This window comes from Cnephaeus nilssonii (assembly GCF_951640355.1).
Source record: "Cnephaeus nilssonii genome assembly, chromosome: 10".
Lineage (NCBI taxonomy): Eukaryota > Metazoa > Chordata > Mammalia > Chiroptera > Vespertilionidae > Cnephaeus > Cnephaeus nilssonii.
Window position 1 is genome coordinate 39,925,734 of NC_137081.1, and position 16,523 is coordinate 39,942,256.

At 40.2% G+C, this 16,523-nt stretch overlaps 1 protein-coding gene across 4 annotated transcripts in view; it reads left to right on the top strand.

Moving 5' to 3' along the window:
• CCDC141 (coiled-coil domain containing 141) overlaps window positions 1-16,523 on the top strand; it is a 177,033-nt gene that overhangs the window by 36,962 nt on the left and 123,548 nt on the right. For all 4 annotated transcript variants that reach the window (XM_079782191.1, XM_079782193.1, XM_079782192.1 and 1 more), the window contains exons 4-5: window positions 808-916; window positions 11,671-11,924. In XM_079782191.1, coding sequence (XP_079638317.1) covers window positions 808-916; window positions 11,671-11,924 — 363 coding nt within the window. The remainder of the gene's footprint in view (window positions 1-807; window positions 917-11,670; window positions 11,925-16,523) is intronic.

The window sequence follows — 16,523 nt, forward strand, 5'->3', positions numbered from 1 at the left end:
TATTACCATTTTATTAGAGAGGATTATGCATAAAATTATTTATAAAAATGCAAACAAAATTACAAATTATAGATGTAAACTTTTACGTTCCTTAACCCATACCCAATCCCATTTCTTCTCATAAATGTGACCCTTTGGTGTATATCTTCTCAGACCACTTAGTGTACAAATTCATATTTTTTTTTTGGCTTTGTATAAAACAGGGTTAGACATTGCTTCTTGGCCTTTTGGCTGAGATCAAGTTTAGAAAAAGGATTAGACTATGTATTATTTTGAAATTTGCTTTTTTCAGTTCTAGGTCTAATTATAGAGGAAAAAAACTGTTTTTCAACCTTCCCTCTAAATAGCTTTTTAAGTTAAATTTACTTATAATTATGTCACCACTGGTTAGCCAAACTTCTGTTGGTTTCTCCTAGCAAACATTGTGGTAATTCATGTACAAACTGCCTTATAATATTAAAAGTGGCTATATTCATGACATAGGACACAAAACTTTTAGTTGAAAATTTTAACATACATCTGAATAGTAAACAAGTTGGCTTATTTCAGCATATATGACATATTTCCAGGAATGAAAGGAATACAAAAGAATGAGAAAAAAGTTCTTGCCTTGTTATTTTATAAGTTGACTACGTGTGAATGCACACCCTCACACAAGCACCCTAAGCCAGCACATGCTCCACAAACACACATCCTCACACAAACACACAAGCACATACAGAGTCATCCAGGCATTAATTCATATAATTAAAGTGGTATATTGATTTTTGGCTTTTCAAATGTCTTTCCCCTGTGTTTCTGTTGCAGTTTGCTATTAAAATAGATCAAGCTGAAGAGTTCCTCCAGAACACTCAGGAGTTCGAGACTGCCGAGTCCTTAAGGTCACTTCTTCAGCTTCATGAACATCACACCAAAGGCAAGAAATATGTTTGTTCCTCCCATGAGCTTTTAAAATAGAGATGCTAATGTGAGAATGCTCATGTAGGACAGTATATATATATATCCTATATAACAGTGGTTCTCAACTTTTTTAATGCCACGACCCTTTAATACAGTTCCTCATGTTGTGGTGACCCCCAACCATAAAATTATTTTCATTACTACTTCATAACTGTAATTTTGCTACTGTTATGAATTGTAATGTAAATATCTGTGTTTTCTGATGGTCTTAGGCTCTACAGCAGTGGTTCTCAACCTGTGGGTCACAACCCACAGGTTGAGAACCACTAGCAGGGTTGCCTAAGACCATCGGAAAACACAGATATTCACATTACGATTCATAACAGTAGCAAAATTACAGTTAAGAATAGCAACAAAAATAATTTTATGGCTGGGGGTCACCAGAACATGAGGAACTGTATTAAAGGGTTGCGGCATTAAAAAGGTTGAGAACCACTGCTATATAATAAAAGACTAATATGCAAATCGACTGAACGGCAGAACAACCAGTCACTATGATGCGCACTGACCACCAGGGGCCAGAAGCTCAATGCAGGGGCTGCCCCTGATGGTCAATGTGCTTCCACAGGGGGAGCGCCACTCAGCCAGAAGCCAGGCTCGCGGCTGGCGAGCACAGCGGCAGTGGCGGGAGCCTCTCCAGCCTCCACAGCAGCACTAAGGATGTCCAACTGACAGCTTAGGCCTGCTCCCTTGAGGGCTCCCGGACTGCAAGAGGGCACAGGCCAGGCTGAGGAATGCCCCCTGCCCCCCGTGCATGAATTTCATGCACTGGGCCTCTAGTATATATATATTAAATATATTTTTATTGATTTCAGAAAGGAAAGAAGAGGGAGAGAGAGATTAGAAACATCAATGATGAAAGAGAATCATTGATTGGCCGCCTCCTGCACAGCCTCTAGAGGGGATTGAGCCTGCAACCCAGACATGTTCCCTGACTGGGAATGGAATCGTGACTTCCTGGTTCATAGGTCGATGCTCAACCACTGAGCAACACTGGCTGGACAGGACAATATATTTTTAATTTATCTGTTTATGTATACTTCAGCTTATTCCAAGAAAGGTTAAAGAAAGCTCTTTTCTTGGTCATCTTCTGCAAGAAAGAAGTAGTTGTAAATGGTTGTAAGGAGATGGTAGAGGGCTAGCCCCTGAAAGATCCTGCTAACCCTTGGAGTTCTCAGTCTTCTGGATGTGGTTCCTGAGGACAGGGGCCATTTTTACTGTGTTCATCTGTGTATCCTCAGCTTCTGGCAAGGTGCTGGCACATGGTGGATCCTCAAGAAATATTTCTTGGTCAAATAAATGGTTGAATTCAGTGAATGTTTCTTCTCAGGTACAGTAGATTGAGGCCAACTTTAAATAACAGCTCTGAATATGGAAAATCCCTCTTTCACTATTGCAGTAAAAAAAGAAAAAGAAAAGATTAGTGAAAATTTCCCAGATTAAAAAAATTTAATAAAAAGACTTTCAATTCCCTCTGAACAACTATAGTCTAATTGTTGACCAACAATTTGTGTGCTGGCCCTTTTCTTTCTTTTTTAAAAAAATATATTTTTATTGATTATTTACAGAGAGGAAGGGCGAGGGATAGAGAGTTAGAAACATCGATCAGCTGCCTCCTGCACACCCCCTACTGGGGATGTGCCCACAACCAAGGTACATGCCCTTGACCAGAATCGAACCTGGGACCCTTCAGTCCACAGGCCAACGCTCTATCCACTGAGCCAAACCAGTTAGGGCTGTGCTGACCCTTTTCTACCAGAATTTGGGGTGGACAGAATTATAGTAGGGAAGCCATTTGTGGAACAGTAGCTGTTTACTGGAATCTTTCTGTAGAAGCAAGTTAGATAGGAACAACACTTCTTTCCTTCCTAATGCATTTTTCTAATTATTGCTGCCAAATAGAACGGGGTGCGAGTGGATGGTTTCCTGAACTCATTTGTCACAATTCTAACTCAGAGTCTAGCTTGACCAGCTTGATCATGCTGGACTGGGACAAAAGGTATTTTTAAAACCACAAATAAATTCTTTGTTTCTATTACCTGCCAAAGGGACTCTAGATTCTAGATCATTACTTTTCTAAAACTCAAAAATTAAACAACCCAGTCTTTCCTGTGTAAATTTTTATGAGATGCTACCACATACAGACATGTAATTTTAACTGATTATTGTTCATTAGGACCTATCACTAGTAGGGATTATAAACAGCATCAAAAAGAACATCCTTAAAGCAGTGGCCTGCTCACTTTTGTACAGGAGCAGCAATCTCATTGGGTCCAAAGAGGGCCAACAGAATCACAAACAATTCCTCTTAGGATACTGGAAAGTGAATCTGAGCCCAGGTCACTGAGATTCATTCTGTGGTCTCAATTCAGTCTTCATGCGACCAACATGATCATCACCTAGCAATTTTACCTCTGGAAACCTGACAGTGATTGATGCTTTTGCTGAGGAGGTTCAGTACTGAGGCAATCCAGAGGGGTGGTGGAAGTGGGATTTTCCATAAATACGCTGGGTTGGAGCTGGAAGGGGAGAGTAGCCTTAATGCTGTTTTGTTGTTGTTGTTGTTGGCTCCTTCAGAGGCACCTGGGTCTGTGGCACAGGGAGCTTGGCGTGCAGGCCTTGGACTGCAGTGTCCTGGCATCTGGCTGACAGCGGGACCCATGTCCTGCCTTTCGTTGCTAGTCTACCGGTGTCCATCCGGCCTCCTCTTAACGTGAGGAGATGGATGAAAATGCATGCTGAGGATAGGGAAGGTAGTTTATTTTTGTGATGAAAAAATATTCTGCCACCCTGATGACATATATCTCATGGAATTTTTGTGTTCCTCTATGTGATACTTGAAGCACAGGGATTACAGGGAACTCTGACCAGGCTCCCAATTCATATGCTCAATGGTGGCTTCATATAATGTGGGTAGATGAGATTTTCTAAACAGCTAATTCAGTGGGATATGATTAAGATTAGCTGATTTTTAAAAGGCATATTCAAGGACAAAATTCTGATTTTAAGTTAAGGACTTCATATCTAACTTAGTCTGTTCAGACTGTTTTAACAAAATACCACAGACTGGGTGGCTTGCAAATAAAAGGCATTTATTTCTCACAGTTCTGGTGGCTGTAAGTCAGATCAGGGGGCCTGCATGGTCAGGTAGGAGCTCTCTTCCAAGTTGCACATTTCTCACTGCATCCTCACATGGCTCCACCTTCATGACCTAATCACCTTCCAAGAACCCCATCTCCTAATATGATCATATTGGGCATTAAGATTTCAATATATGAATTTTAGGGTGACACAAACATTCAGACCATAGCAATATTTATTATTTTAAATTTAAGAAAATAAAATACATCTCTAATTTATTTATTTTAAAACTAGAAATTTATCTCTTAATCACCTTTAGCTATTTCTCCTACCTCAGCCCCTTCCCCTTCTGGAAAATGGTGAGATTTCATTATTTTTTTATGGCTGAGTAATACTATAATATTATATATATATATATATATATATATATATATATATATATATATATATATCACATCTTCTTGATCCATTCATCTACTGATAGACACTTGGGTTGCTTCCATAGCTTGGCTCAGGAAAATGTACAGCTTAGGGAATATAGTCAATACTATATATATATATATATATATATATATATATATATATATATGCCTAAGCAACTGTTACGACCGGTCGACCGGTCACTATGATAACACACCGATCACCAGGGGGTAGATGCTCAATGTAGGAGCTGTCCGCTGGTGGTCAGTGTGCTCCCACAGCCAACCTCCCATGGTCGGCCAACCTCCCGCTGTCACTCCCACCTGCCAGCTGTCCCCAATTGGCCCCGATCAGCCCCCGATCACTGGCCAGGCTGAGGGACCCCACCTGTGCATGAATTTGTGCACTGGGCCTCTAGTATTAAAACTTTGTATGGCAACAGATCATAACTAAATTTATTGTGATCATTTTGTAATGTATATAACTGTTGAATCACTGTGATACTAGTATATACCTGAAACTTATTATAACCAATTATATTTCAATAAAAATATATCTATAAATGCAGCTAACAATTCTATCAAAGTTCTGAATTGTTGATGAGTAGATAGCACAGATTGTGAATGTTAGCATGACAAAAGTTAATGATGAAACTGTAAAAGTATTATCTCTAATATTCATTTTATTTCAATTGGCTTCACCTGTACCTTTTCCTTATTCACCAATGTTTTGCATGTAAAAGACTGATTCTGTAACATTGCGAAAGTTGGAACCAGAATGAATGAATTGAAATTTCTCTCATCTGGAATGTTACTGAATAAGTTTGTTTCTCTTCCACATGACAATCCTTTTAATGGTGAAGACTAATATGTCCTCTCTAGTCTTCTCTTCTATGGATGAAACATGTCTAGTTAGCTAAGGTGTTTTCCAGAAAGCATAGTTTCCAGACCACTTACCAGCCTGGTTGCCCTCAATTCCACAACATGTAATTAAACAATATATTTTGAACCTATGTCAGGAAAGAAACCTGGAGTCATGTGTCTGGGGAGTACATGGCCCTTGTGCTTCTGTGTACAGGGTGGGGCAGGTTCACATTTACTGGTGGGTTCCCTCTGTGCTTCTGTGGGTCTCTCTGCTATACTATCTAGTAAGCTGTGCAGTAATAATTTATTTCCTTATTTGTCTCTATCACCAAATTGTGGGACTCTGGAGGGCAGGGGTTAGTGCATCTCTGAAACTCCAGGACTTAGACGAGCATCTAACCCAAAGTATGTTTATTGAGTGTTATTTGTATACTAGAGGCCCAGTGCACGAAATTCATGCATGGGTAGAGTCCCTAGTGGCTGACAGCTGCTGGCCAGGGCCTCCATTCCTGAGGTTGGCTGGCCGGCCCTGTCCCCTGGTCAAACTCCCGGTCAAACTCCCGGTTGAGGGGACAATTTGCATATTAGGCTTTTATTATATAGGATAATTTTAATGTAAGATAAGGTGGAATGATGGAAATTTGAGTAATAAACAAGGTACTACAGAGGAGAAGAAAATTGTTTCTAAGTGTTGAAGGATCCCAACTGCACCCTTTATTTTTCCAACTGCCTTCTTAAAATAAACATAATACTGAAGAAGCTTCCTCTAAGGAACAATCATATTATTACTTTCTTATTCTGAGATGTTTTATATATCTTAAATGTAACAGGTATAGATTCATTATACTATTCTCTCTACTTTTGTATATATTTGAAAATGCTCATTGGGTGAGTTTAAGAAACACCACTCCACAGAGGAATATTTGGAATATTTAAAAAGGTATTAGGAAGAAACATCACCCATGACCTCAATGCTAAGACTGTGACCTTGATACTTTTTAGAAAATACTCATTTGGAAAGATGAGTATAAAGCTATAAATTCACTTAACTTGTGTACATTCCCCATTTATCTATCTTGAATTGCTATTTATACTTAATAATTATGGCAAATATACTTTAATGTTACTTTTTTAGTATGACAATCAAAACAAACAATTGAAATTTATTAAGTATCTAATAGCCTCACATTACAAGGTATTATGTCAGAAAATAAGGTTTTGTAAATGCAAAAATAATACAATCTTTAAAAATAAATGCACTATAGAGATTTTGTATTTCCTGAAGGTCATGGTATATCTAGATAGTGTAGCCTGAGAAAAAATGCAGCACTTTGTATGATCAACTGAAGGAATAAATAGCCAGAAAAACAAACAGTATAAAAGTAAAATGTCAGAAACTGACAGAGGAAGAATTGAAGGAACTGACAGAGGGAACAATTTACCCACTTTAATGATCATCTTGGTAGCAGTAACAGACCGATTTTAGCTTGGGTACATTTTACAAGTTAATTTGGGCCCAGGAGGCTGTATTCCCGGTGATACTGTGGTAGTGGTTATACTATTTTGACAGGAGCTGAAACAGAAACCAGAAAAAGATTGCAAGTGGAAATTTTGGCTAATTATGTTTATTTTGTAGGGACCAGAGCAGCTTGGCTTATTCCACTGTCAGTATGCAAGCACCTACAGTCCTGCTTTCCTTTCTCATTTGAAAAGTCTAGTGTGTAAGAGCTAGTTATGGAAAGAAAGAAAAGAAATACCCTATAGAAACCCTGCCACCTGCCCATGCTTTGTGTGTGTGAGTGTGTGTGTGTATGTGTGTGTGTGTGTAATATATATTGCATTATAATTAATCATACTGGTTATTATTTTCAGATTAAACAAATTAAAACCCTTTTGTTCAATGGGCACAGCCTCTGTAACCTGTCTTCACCTTGTTTCTGCAGTGTTTCTTTTCCTTCCACAGAAGAACCTGTTCTGGCAGACTAGGAGCCCAGTGTATGAATTCATGCACCTTGAAAGGAACTGTGGGCCATGAGGCTGCGGTAGGCACAGGGGTGGGTCTCAGCCCATCCTCCGCACTCCTGTGCAGCCCCTCCCGCTGCGGCCCCTGGTCCCCTCTCTGCCAGCAGCCCCACTCCTGCCGCCATGCTGACAGCACCGGCCCTGCTTGCACCTGCTGATGGCGTGGAGTGATTGGGAACAGAGCGGAGCGATTAGGGCCAGTGCCAGCAGCGGGTGCGAGCAGTGGCTGCTGCCCCTGTTGCCCTTCAGGAGCAGGGGGAGGTGGAGAAGCCCTCAGGGGCGATCGGGGCTGGCAGCCGCTGCTCATACCCACTGATAGCGCCAAGCGATCAGGGCCGGCTCTGGGTGCCGGCAGTGGGTGTGAGCAGGGCCGGCGCCAGCAGCAGGTGTGAGTGCTGGGTGGGACCGTGGTGCATTAGAGCAAAGAATATTCAGTAACCACCAGAGGCTCACCCTAATGACAGCAACTGGTGCCCCGCCTTGGTCTGGTGCCTCCGCTCACCTGCTCCACCATCGTGCCATGGCCCACGCCTACCATGTTCTGCATGTGCCCCCTGGTGGTTAGCACATGTCATGGGGACCAGTTGTTCAATTGTTTGGTTGTTTGGTTGTTCCGCTGTTTGGTCTATTTGCATATTAGGGTTTATATATATCTTCTCTAATAAAATGGTAATATGCAAATTAACCATCACTCCGCTTCATAAGCCACGCCCACCAGCCAAGCCACGCCCACTAGTCAATCAGGGCGAGTATGCAAATTAACCCCCTTCCAAGATGGCTACAGCCACAGAGAGCAAGGTTTCCTAGGTAACAGAGGAAGCCAAGCTTTCCATAGCCGTTGTAGGCCTAAGCCTCCACTCAAGCTACAAAGTTTCAATAATAGAAGGTAAACAAATTCAAACAAATGGCAGCAGAATGGAGCTTGAGAAAGCAGGCCAGGGTTGCCGCCGGCAACAGGGGAAGCAAAGCTGTCCGCACACCCTGGCCAGGCCCACCCGCTTAAGGCAACAAAGTTTCAATTGTAGAAGGTGAATTAACTGCCATAGAAATGGCTGCCGCCCGGAGGGAGCAGCAAGCTTGGCTCTGCTCCAGGCTACAAAGTTTCAATTGTAGAAGGAAAATAAATTCCAGATACCAAGGCCTCCGCTTGGGTTGCCAGGGGGCGTGGCCGGCCTGCAAACCACCACAGGTCCCTCGCTCAGGCCGCCCCACGCCCCAAGGGAACCCCACCCTGATCCGGGACACCCTTCAGGGCAAACCAGCTGGCCCCCCCCCATGCACCAGGCCTCTATCCTATCTAATAAAAGAGTAATATGCAGATTGACCATCACTGCAACACACAATATAGCTGCCCCCATGTGGTCAAAGATCCTGCCCCCATGTGGACACAAGATGGCCACCACAAGATGGCCAGCAGGAGAGGGCAGTTGGGAGGCACCTGGCCTGCGAGGGAGGGCAGTTGTGAGGGACCAGGCCTGCAAGGGAGGGCAGTTGGAGGTGATCAACCCTGCAGGAGAGGGCAGTTAGGGGTGACCAGGCCTGCAGGAGAGGGCAGTTAGGGGTGACCAGGCTGGCAGAGGAGGGAAGTTGGGGGCAAACAGGCTGGCAGGGGAGCAGTTAAGCATCAATCAGGCTGGCATCAGAGTGGTTAGGGGGTGATCAGGCTGGCAGGCAGAAGCGGTTAGGGGCAATCAGGAAGGCAGGCAGGCAAGCAGTTGGGAGCCAGCAGTCCTGGATTGTGAGAGGGATGTCCGACTGCCCGTTTAGGCCCGATCCCACCAGGATCGGGCCTAAACGGGCAGTCGGACATCCCTCCAGGAGTCCCAGATTGGAGAGGGTACAGGCTGGGCTGAAGGACAACCCCCCTCCGTGCACGAATTTCGTGCACCAGGCTTCTAGAGTATATATATATATATATATATATATATATATATATATATATATGCTTTTTCTGGCCCCTGTTCCTCTTGTCTTGTTCACATCCACTTCTATTTCCTTGTTTAAGTGATTTGCTCTGATTTTAATGTTCTCTCTGATTTTTCTATTCTATTTGAATTATAACCTCTATCCTGGTTCAAGCCTGTGGTTGTTTTTTGTTTGTTTCTTGCATTATTGACTCCCAAACGAATTGCCCACTGCACATAATCACACCTTCCTCACTCTGAGCAGATAACACCATTTATTGCCTTATTAGACAGAATTAGGTTGCATGGCATAAACAATTCAAATTCTTTCCTTTTCATCTCAAGGTGGCTTTTTATAGTATCTTCACTTATCTCATACTCTCTTCCAGCTCTCCAGTCGTCAGTGAAAAGAGACAACCAGCCCAACTACTATAGCTTGATTATTGCTGTGTAGCTTACTGCCGGATGCTAGAATGCTGAAAGATAGTGGATATGGTTTAATCCATCTCTTATAGTGAGATGTTTGGTAACGTACTCACCCTCTGGATGCTCTTCACAGTTTTCATCCTAAAAATAAAAAGCTGATATTCTGTCTTTATTTTTCTTCTAAGAAGAAATATCTCAAAGATTTTCTGTCTTGTTGACTTTACTTCAATACTACCTTCCTACGTTTCAACCTGGTAATGGCTTCTGTTTCTATCACTCACCCATCATAGAACCCCAGATCTTTCCAATCTCTCTCTTTTACATCCCTGGAGGACTGCTGATCTCCATCATCTACAATTCTCCCAATTCTTTTCCCTCTTTTAATATATGTGATTTCATTCAAGCATTCTACATAAGTTGAATGTCTTTCCTATGTCAGTCACTATGCTAAGTGCTGGGGATACAGTCATGGTCCCTGTCCTCATATTGTATTGGAGCCTAATGGCAAAGACAGACAACTAACCCAGCACATAAATTTAAAACTATAGCCATGATAAGAGCTGCCAATGACAGCAATATTGTGCGATGAGAGCACTTAGTAGGAGTATTTGGTTCAGTCTTATTAGTACTTTGAAGAACTGACATTCGACTAAGATCTAAATATGAATAGAATGAAGGTAGAAAAAACAAGGGTTGAGGGGAAAGGTGTTCCTGGCAGAGGGTACAGTGAAAAGTTCTGGTACAGGAGGGAGGATAGCATGTGTGAGGTATTTTCAAAAGATAGGGATTAAGGGTAGAGTGATGGAGACAATCTGGAGAGGAAGAGAGAGGCTAGACCATGCCAGACCTGAAATCATGGTAAGGGTTCTGTCCTTAATTCTAAGGAAATGTGAAACCATTGTTTCAAGGGTGTGTGTGTGTGTGTGTGTGTGTGTGTGTGTGTGTGTGTGTGACATAGTGTGTTTATAAAAGATCTGTCTGGATAATATATAGAGAATGGATGAATGTATTAGAGAGGGGATGTAATTGAGAGGCAACTGGCCAAGTTTAGGCAACAGATGATGATTTTTGTAGTGGGGCTGGAGAAAGAGGATGATATTGATAGGTCTTGATAATGTGAGATTATGGAGGAGGATGTGTCATGGATGTCTCCTTGGTTTCTGGCTCGTGGAAAGTAAACAGTTGCCCAACTGCTCCTCCAATTAATCCTCAAGTATGGTTGCTTCTATAGTGCTGTTCTCAACTCCTTTACACTCTCTCCCTTGGTCATCCTTTGATTTTATGCTTAAACTCCCATTTCTACAATCCTACTCACTCCAGAGGACACAAACTGGTGGCCCATCTGGCAGAGAAACATATTTTGTTTAACTTTCAGTATTTTTTAATTAAAAATGTAAATTATAAACATTTAAAATCAGGACCTTTCACATATATATAATTCTTTTAAAAATGAGGCTCCATCAATAATAAACCCATATTCTTTCCTGTCAACAGTTGACCAGAACTGGTGACAGCTGATCCTGTTAGACTGATCACGCATTTGCTACCTTGCCATAGGCCCTGGCGTCTGAACCTCTGGCCACCACATTGATTGAGTTTTTGGCTACTACAGGCATTAGACTTTAACCCTCAGCTTTAGTCTATCACCACAGAACATAGAACACTCCAAGGAGAGTAGACACCTTAACCAGCATCAAACTACTGAAAACCACCTGAACTGGTGTTCAAATCCCAGTCTTTCTACCCCCACACCCCCTACTGAATTATGTTACCACTAAACACCAGCATCCTATCATTTGGCAGTTAGTGCTAAAGTAATTGTCAGACCAAGGTATTTGACCAGTTATATTGTAGGCATTTTATGTTTACACATTTGAATTCCTTATTTTAGTATAAAGGTTATATATATTTTAAATTATATGAAGAGTCAAAAATATTACTATCTAAAAGCTTGCTCATATCACTGTCCTGTTTTCTTTCTAACTTTCTTCTAGAACTCTTAGAACGATCTCTAGCGCTTTTAAACAAAAGTCAAGAACTCACTGACTTCATCGAAAAATTCAAGTGTGATGGACCTAATGTAAATCCTGAGTTGATTCAGGGAGCTCGTAATAGCTGCCTGAAGATCGACAGTCTTCTTGAACTTCTACAAGACAGGAGACGGCAACTAGACAAGTACCTGAAGCAACAGCGGCAGGAATTGAGTCAGGTTCTGCAGATATGTCAGTGGGACCAACAAGAAAATCAGGTAATCCAAAGGGGCACTGATGATGTCTTCCCTTAGTTAATGAAGTCTGGTTGTTATGTGGACTAGCTATTCCTGGGACAGTTTCTCAGTTGTCATGGTTAAATTATTTGATCTTTGGCCCAAACTACTATGTTACTTTTTCCAAGCAGGTAATATAACAACAAATATCTTTATTTCCTCTCATTAAAATATTGATTTCATAAATGGGAGAATTTATGGGCAGTTTTGAAATGACTATTGTTGGATTCTCTTTCTCACTTCCGTCCAGGTCACTACTTTTAGATACATATCTTTGAAATTCTGAAATGTTAACTGCAATTTTCTTCAAAGTTGGAGGGGCATGATAGTGCTAAATTGTTCTAGATTGCTACTAATGTCAGTGAAAAAGTCTATCAGTGCAAAATAGAAATATTGTTCTTAGAAGAATGGTCTGGTACCAATTATGAAATATGACCTTAGTCTATGGCTAGATGCTTTGTGATTAGAGGGCTTTGGGATTGGAAGATGATGAGTTTGCAGGCTTATTAGAACACATTACCCAGACTTTAGGCACAGAGTACCCCCTGTCTCCACACATGCACAATCTCCCCCATTATCAACATTCTGCACTAGAGTGGTATATTTGCTATAATCGATGAACCTATACTGACACATCATCACCCAAAGCCCAAAGTCCACATTAGGGTCTGCTCTTGGTGGGCAAAAGTCAGTTTATAGTTGTGAGTATGTGAAACACAGTGTTTATTCTTATAGTATTATTTATTAATTATTATATTAGTTTCCATACGAACAATTATAATCCTACTTTTGCTCATCTCTGTACATTCTGTGGATTTGAGAAAGTGTGTAATGACATATATCTACCATTGTTGTATGCAAAATAATTTCACTGCCCTAAGAATCCTCTGTGCTCTGCCTAGTCATCCCTCTCTCCCCCTAATCCTTGGCAACTACTGATTGTTTTACTAACTCCATAATATTGTGTTTTCCAGAATGTCATATAATTGAAATAATCTAATATGTAGCATTTTCAGATTGGGTTATTTGCTTAGAAATATGCATTTAAGATTCCTTCATGCTTTTTACATGGCTTGATTGCTCATTTCTTTTTAGCACTGAATACTATCCCACTGTATTGATGTGCCATAGTTTATTTATCCTGTCACCTACTGAAGGACATCTTGGTAGCTTCTAAGTTTTGGCAATTATGGATAAAACTGCTATAGCCATCCATGTGCAGATTTTGTCTGGATGTAAGTTTTTAATTCATTTGTGTAAAAACTAAGGAATACAACAGCCTCAGGACAAGTTCTCTTGTCCTTCCTCACCTGGGCCAAGGCTTCTTCCTATTGTCTCATTGTCAGAGGCTGCTATAGGTATATTAAGGCTTTCAGAATGAACTTGTGCTTAAAAGAACTAGGCTTTCATTTGGACTCCATTCCGAACAATCTTGAGCCAAAAGCAATTCAACAATAATGATAAGGATAAATACTAAATTTTAATAAAATTGGTCAATAAATAAATTAATAATTCCTTTAAATATAAAATTTAGGTTCTTAATCTTAAAACACTCCATGTTACATTTTTCTCTTGCTAACTCCAGTGACAGCAGTTGGAGTCATCAGTAAAGGTAACTGCCATCTCTGTGGACTGGTAAGAACACAGATCCTGGGGCCAGACTATTGGCTGGGTTCAAATCCTGGTTCTGTCACTTACCAGATGAGTAACTGAGTAATTATTTAAGTTCCCAGAGGCTTAGTTTTCTGTAAAATGTAGATATAGTAGTATTTTCCTCAAAGTGTTGTTAAGATTATCAAGTGAGTTATTCTCCGTCAAGTAGTTAGAATGTTACTTGGCTCATAATAACTGCTATATTATAATTAGTCATTTAGGTCATCACGTCTGAAAAGGATAGTGAAAGCCCAACACATATCACTCTCCCCCCTTGTACCTCCATCTACCACCAAGCTGGTCAAGACTGGTCTTGCATTAAAGGGTAATTTATTATTTATTTTGAGTTTGATGGATCAAATAAAAGTCACTTTTGTAATCTTAGCCATACTTGTTCAATGGGTACTCAATGAATAGTTCAAAACAGAAAGATATATTTTTTCTGCTTGTGACTTAATGCCCATTTGTTTAAAATGTAGGTGAGATCACTTCCATATAGGTAATTGCTATGAGCATTTGACATACTGTCACCTGTTAGACCTTTATACAGCACTAGAGGCCCAGTGCATGACATTCATGCACTGGGTTGGGGGGAGGTTTCCTCAGCCTGGCCTGTGCCCTCTTGCAGTCCGGGACCCCCGAGGCGTCCTTAGTGCTGCTGCGGAGGTGGGAGGGGCTCCCGCACCACCGCTGCGTTCCCCAGCTGTGAGCCCGGCTTCTGGCTGAGCGGCGCTCCCGCTATGGGAGCGCACTGACCACCAGGGGGCAGCTCCTGCATTGAGCGTCTGCCCCCGGTGGTCAGTGCGCATCATAGTGACCAGTCATTCCGCTGTTCGGTCGATTTGCATATTAGGGTTTTATTATATAGGATGAGCACTGTCATAGAAACATACACACATTCATTAAAGAAATGGATAAATAAGCAAGCAAACACTAATGGAATTAACCTAAGCATACTGTATTATTACCTATTTTTATTAAATTGAAAAAATCATAGACATATTCTTGAGTCAAAAGTACAATAGGTAATTTTAATGGGTATAATATTTCACTGCTTGAATTAGCACAATTTAAAAAAATATCTTATTGGTGAGGAAGTAGAGTCTCTTTAGTTTCTTAATTAATGCTTACTGTGTTATAATTATGTGAACAAAGAAATAATTTAAAATCCAGGTAGATACAAGCATAATTATCTTACCTAATTTTTAGTTTTTCTGAATGATCTATTCTGAAGTTTAATTGATGATGCAATGGTGAAGAATAATAGCAGGTTCACCAAATTGGGTGTGACTCTGTTAGTAATTTGGGTTCTATGATAATCATGTTCCTGGATGATCTACCTGATAGAACATTATGGAACCTGAGTTGATACGAAGGCACATACTTCATTGGAGGGAAAATATTTTTTGTTGGTTCTTTACTTATTTTAAGGGAACATAGGAGCTGTCAAACTTTACATGAATGAATTACTCATTTTGTCAATCATCTTAACCACTTAAGAAAAAGGAAAAGTAAGTAGAAAATTAGAGCAAAGATGACTGATGAGTAATAATGTGGTTGTCTGAATGTCTGATGTATTGCCTCTCACAAGGGCCATTTAAAAGACGCATTTAGTGCTGCTCTGTGTCTAAGTTATTATGGCCTAATGCTTTTGAACTATAATAGTCTAGCTAATTTAACTTTGAGAGAAAATTGAATGACCAGAACAATGACAATTTAAGATTTACATCAATCAAAGGAAAAAACAAACAAACAAATGAAAACCACAGATTTTTCTATCTTAATTGAAATATGATAGTCTGATAAATATGATCATAGAATGTTCTTTATCATTGTTTTTCAGATGTAAAATTGTGCACTTGTTTTACTTTCAAAGATGAGCAGCTGACCATTTTTTCCAATTCCAGCAGCAACTTATTTTGCATATAATCTGCTGTTTCATTAATGAAAATCAGAAGCAGCTTGGAGTATTTTGTGCATAATTAATTATCTTGGCAAGAAGATTTATGAATGTAATTTTTTTCAATTGCTCCAATCAGGCATAAATGAGACAAACAGATAAATTAAAACTAAGTTATTCATAGTCTCTTTGTACAAGACAATGTCAAGGACATTGAGAAATAGTAAGTAAGACATGAGGGCAGATCATCTGTTTTTACCCTCAGATCACATATACTTATAAGATACACATCTTTGTAGAGGAAAGAGGGAAATAGAATTAACATTTGTAAGGTTTTATACCACATATATAATAATTATGTAACCATATGTAATCATATTCCTTTTTAAAAATATATTTTTTATTGATTTTAGAGAGGGAGAGGGAGAGAGAGATAGAAACATCAATGATGAGAGAGAATAATTGATTGGCTGCCTCCTGCACGGCCTTCCACCAGGGATCGAGCCCACATCCCAGCCATGTGCCCTTGACTGGAATTGAACCTGTGATCCTTCAGTCTGCAGGCCGACGCTCAGTATCCACTGAGCCAAACCAGCCAGGACCATATTCGTTTTTAATAGGCAATTAAAATGATATTAGGCTCAGGGCACCAGTCTGGTACCCGGTGGGCTGCTATAAAACTTTGCGTACACACACACTTTATATGATACTACCTTCTAACTAGGCGTTAGAGCTTGGATGATTGACCAGCTTCAATTGATATGAAATAATATAAAAGTGCCTAATGTAGTGACTAGCGCATAGTAAGAGTTTAAAACAAAATCTTTCTTTGAATGTAGCTTTCTAACATTGGCTGGCATATCAAATAATGAATTATCTTGATGATACTGGTATTCAATATTTGAGCCCAATAATATACATGACTTTCGAACACTCATAGGTTAAAATTTATCACAAAATTTTATTTTAGCACCTAAGCTATTTCTAGAATTCACTCTAAGGCACATCAGAGTAAATGCAAAGTATAT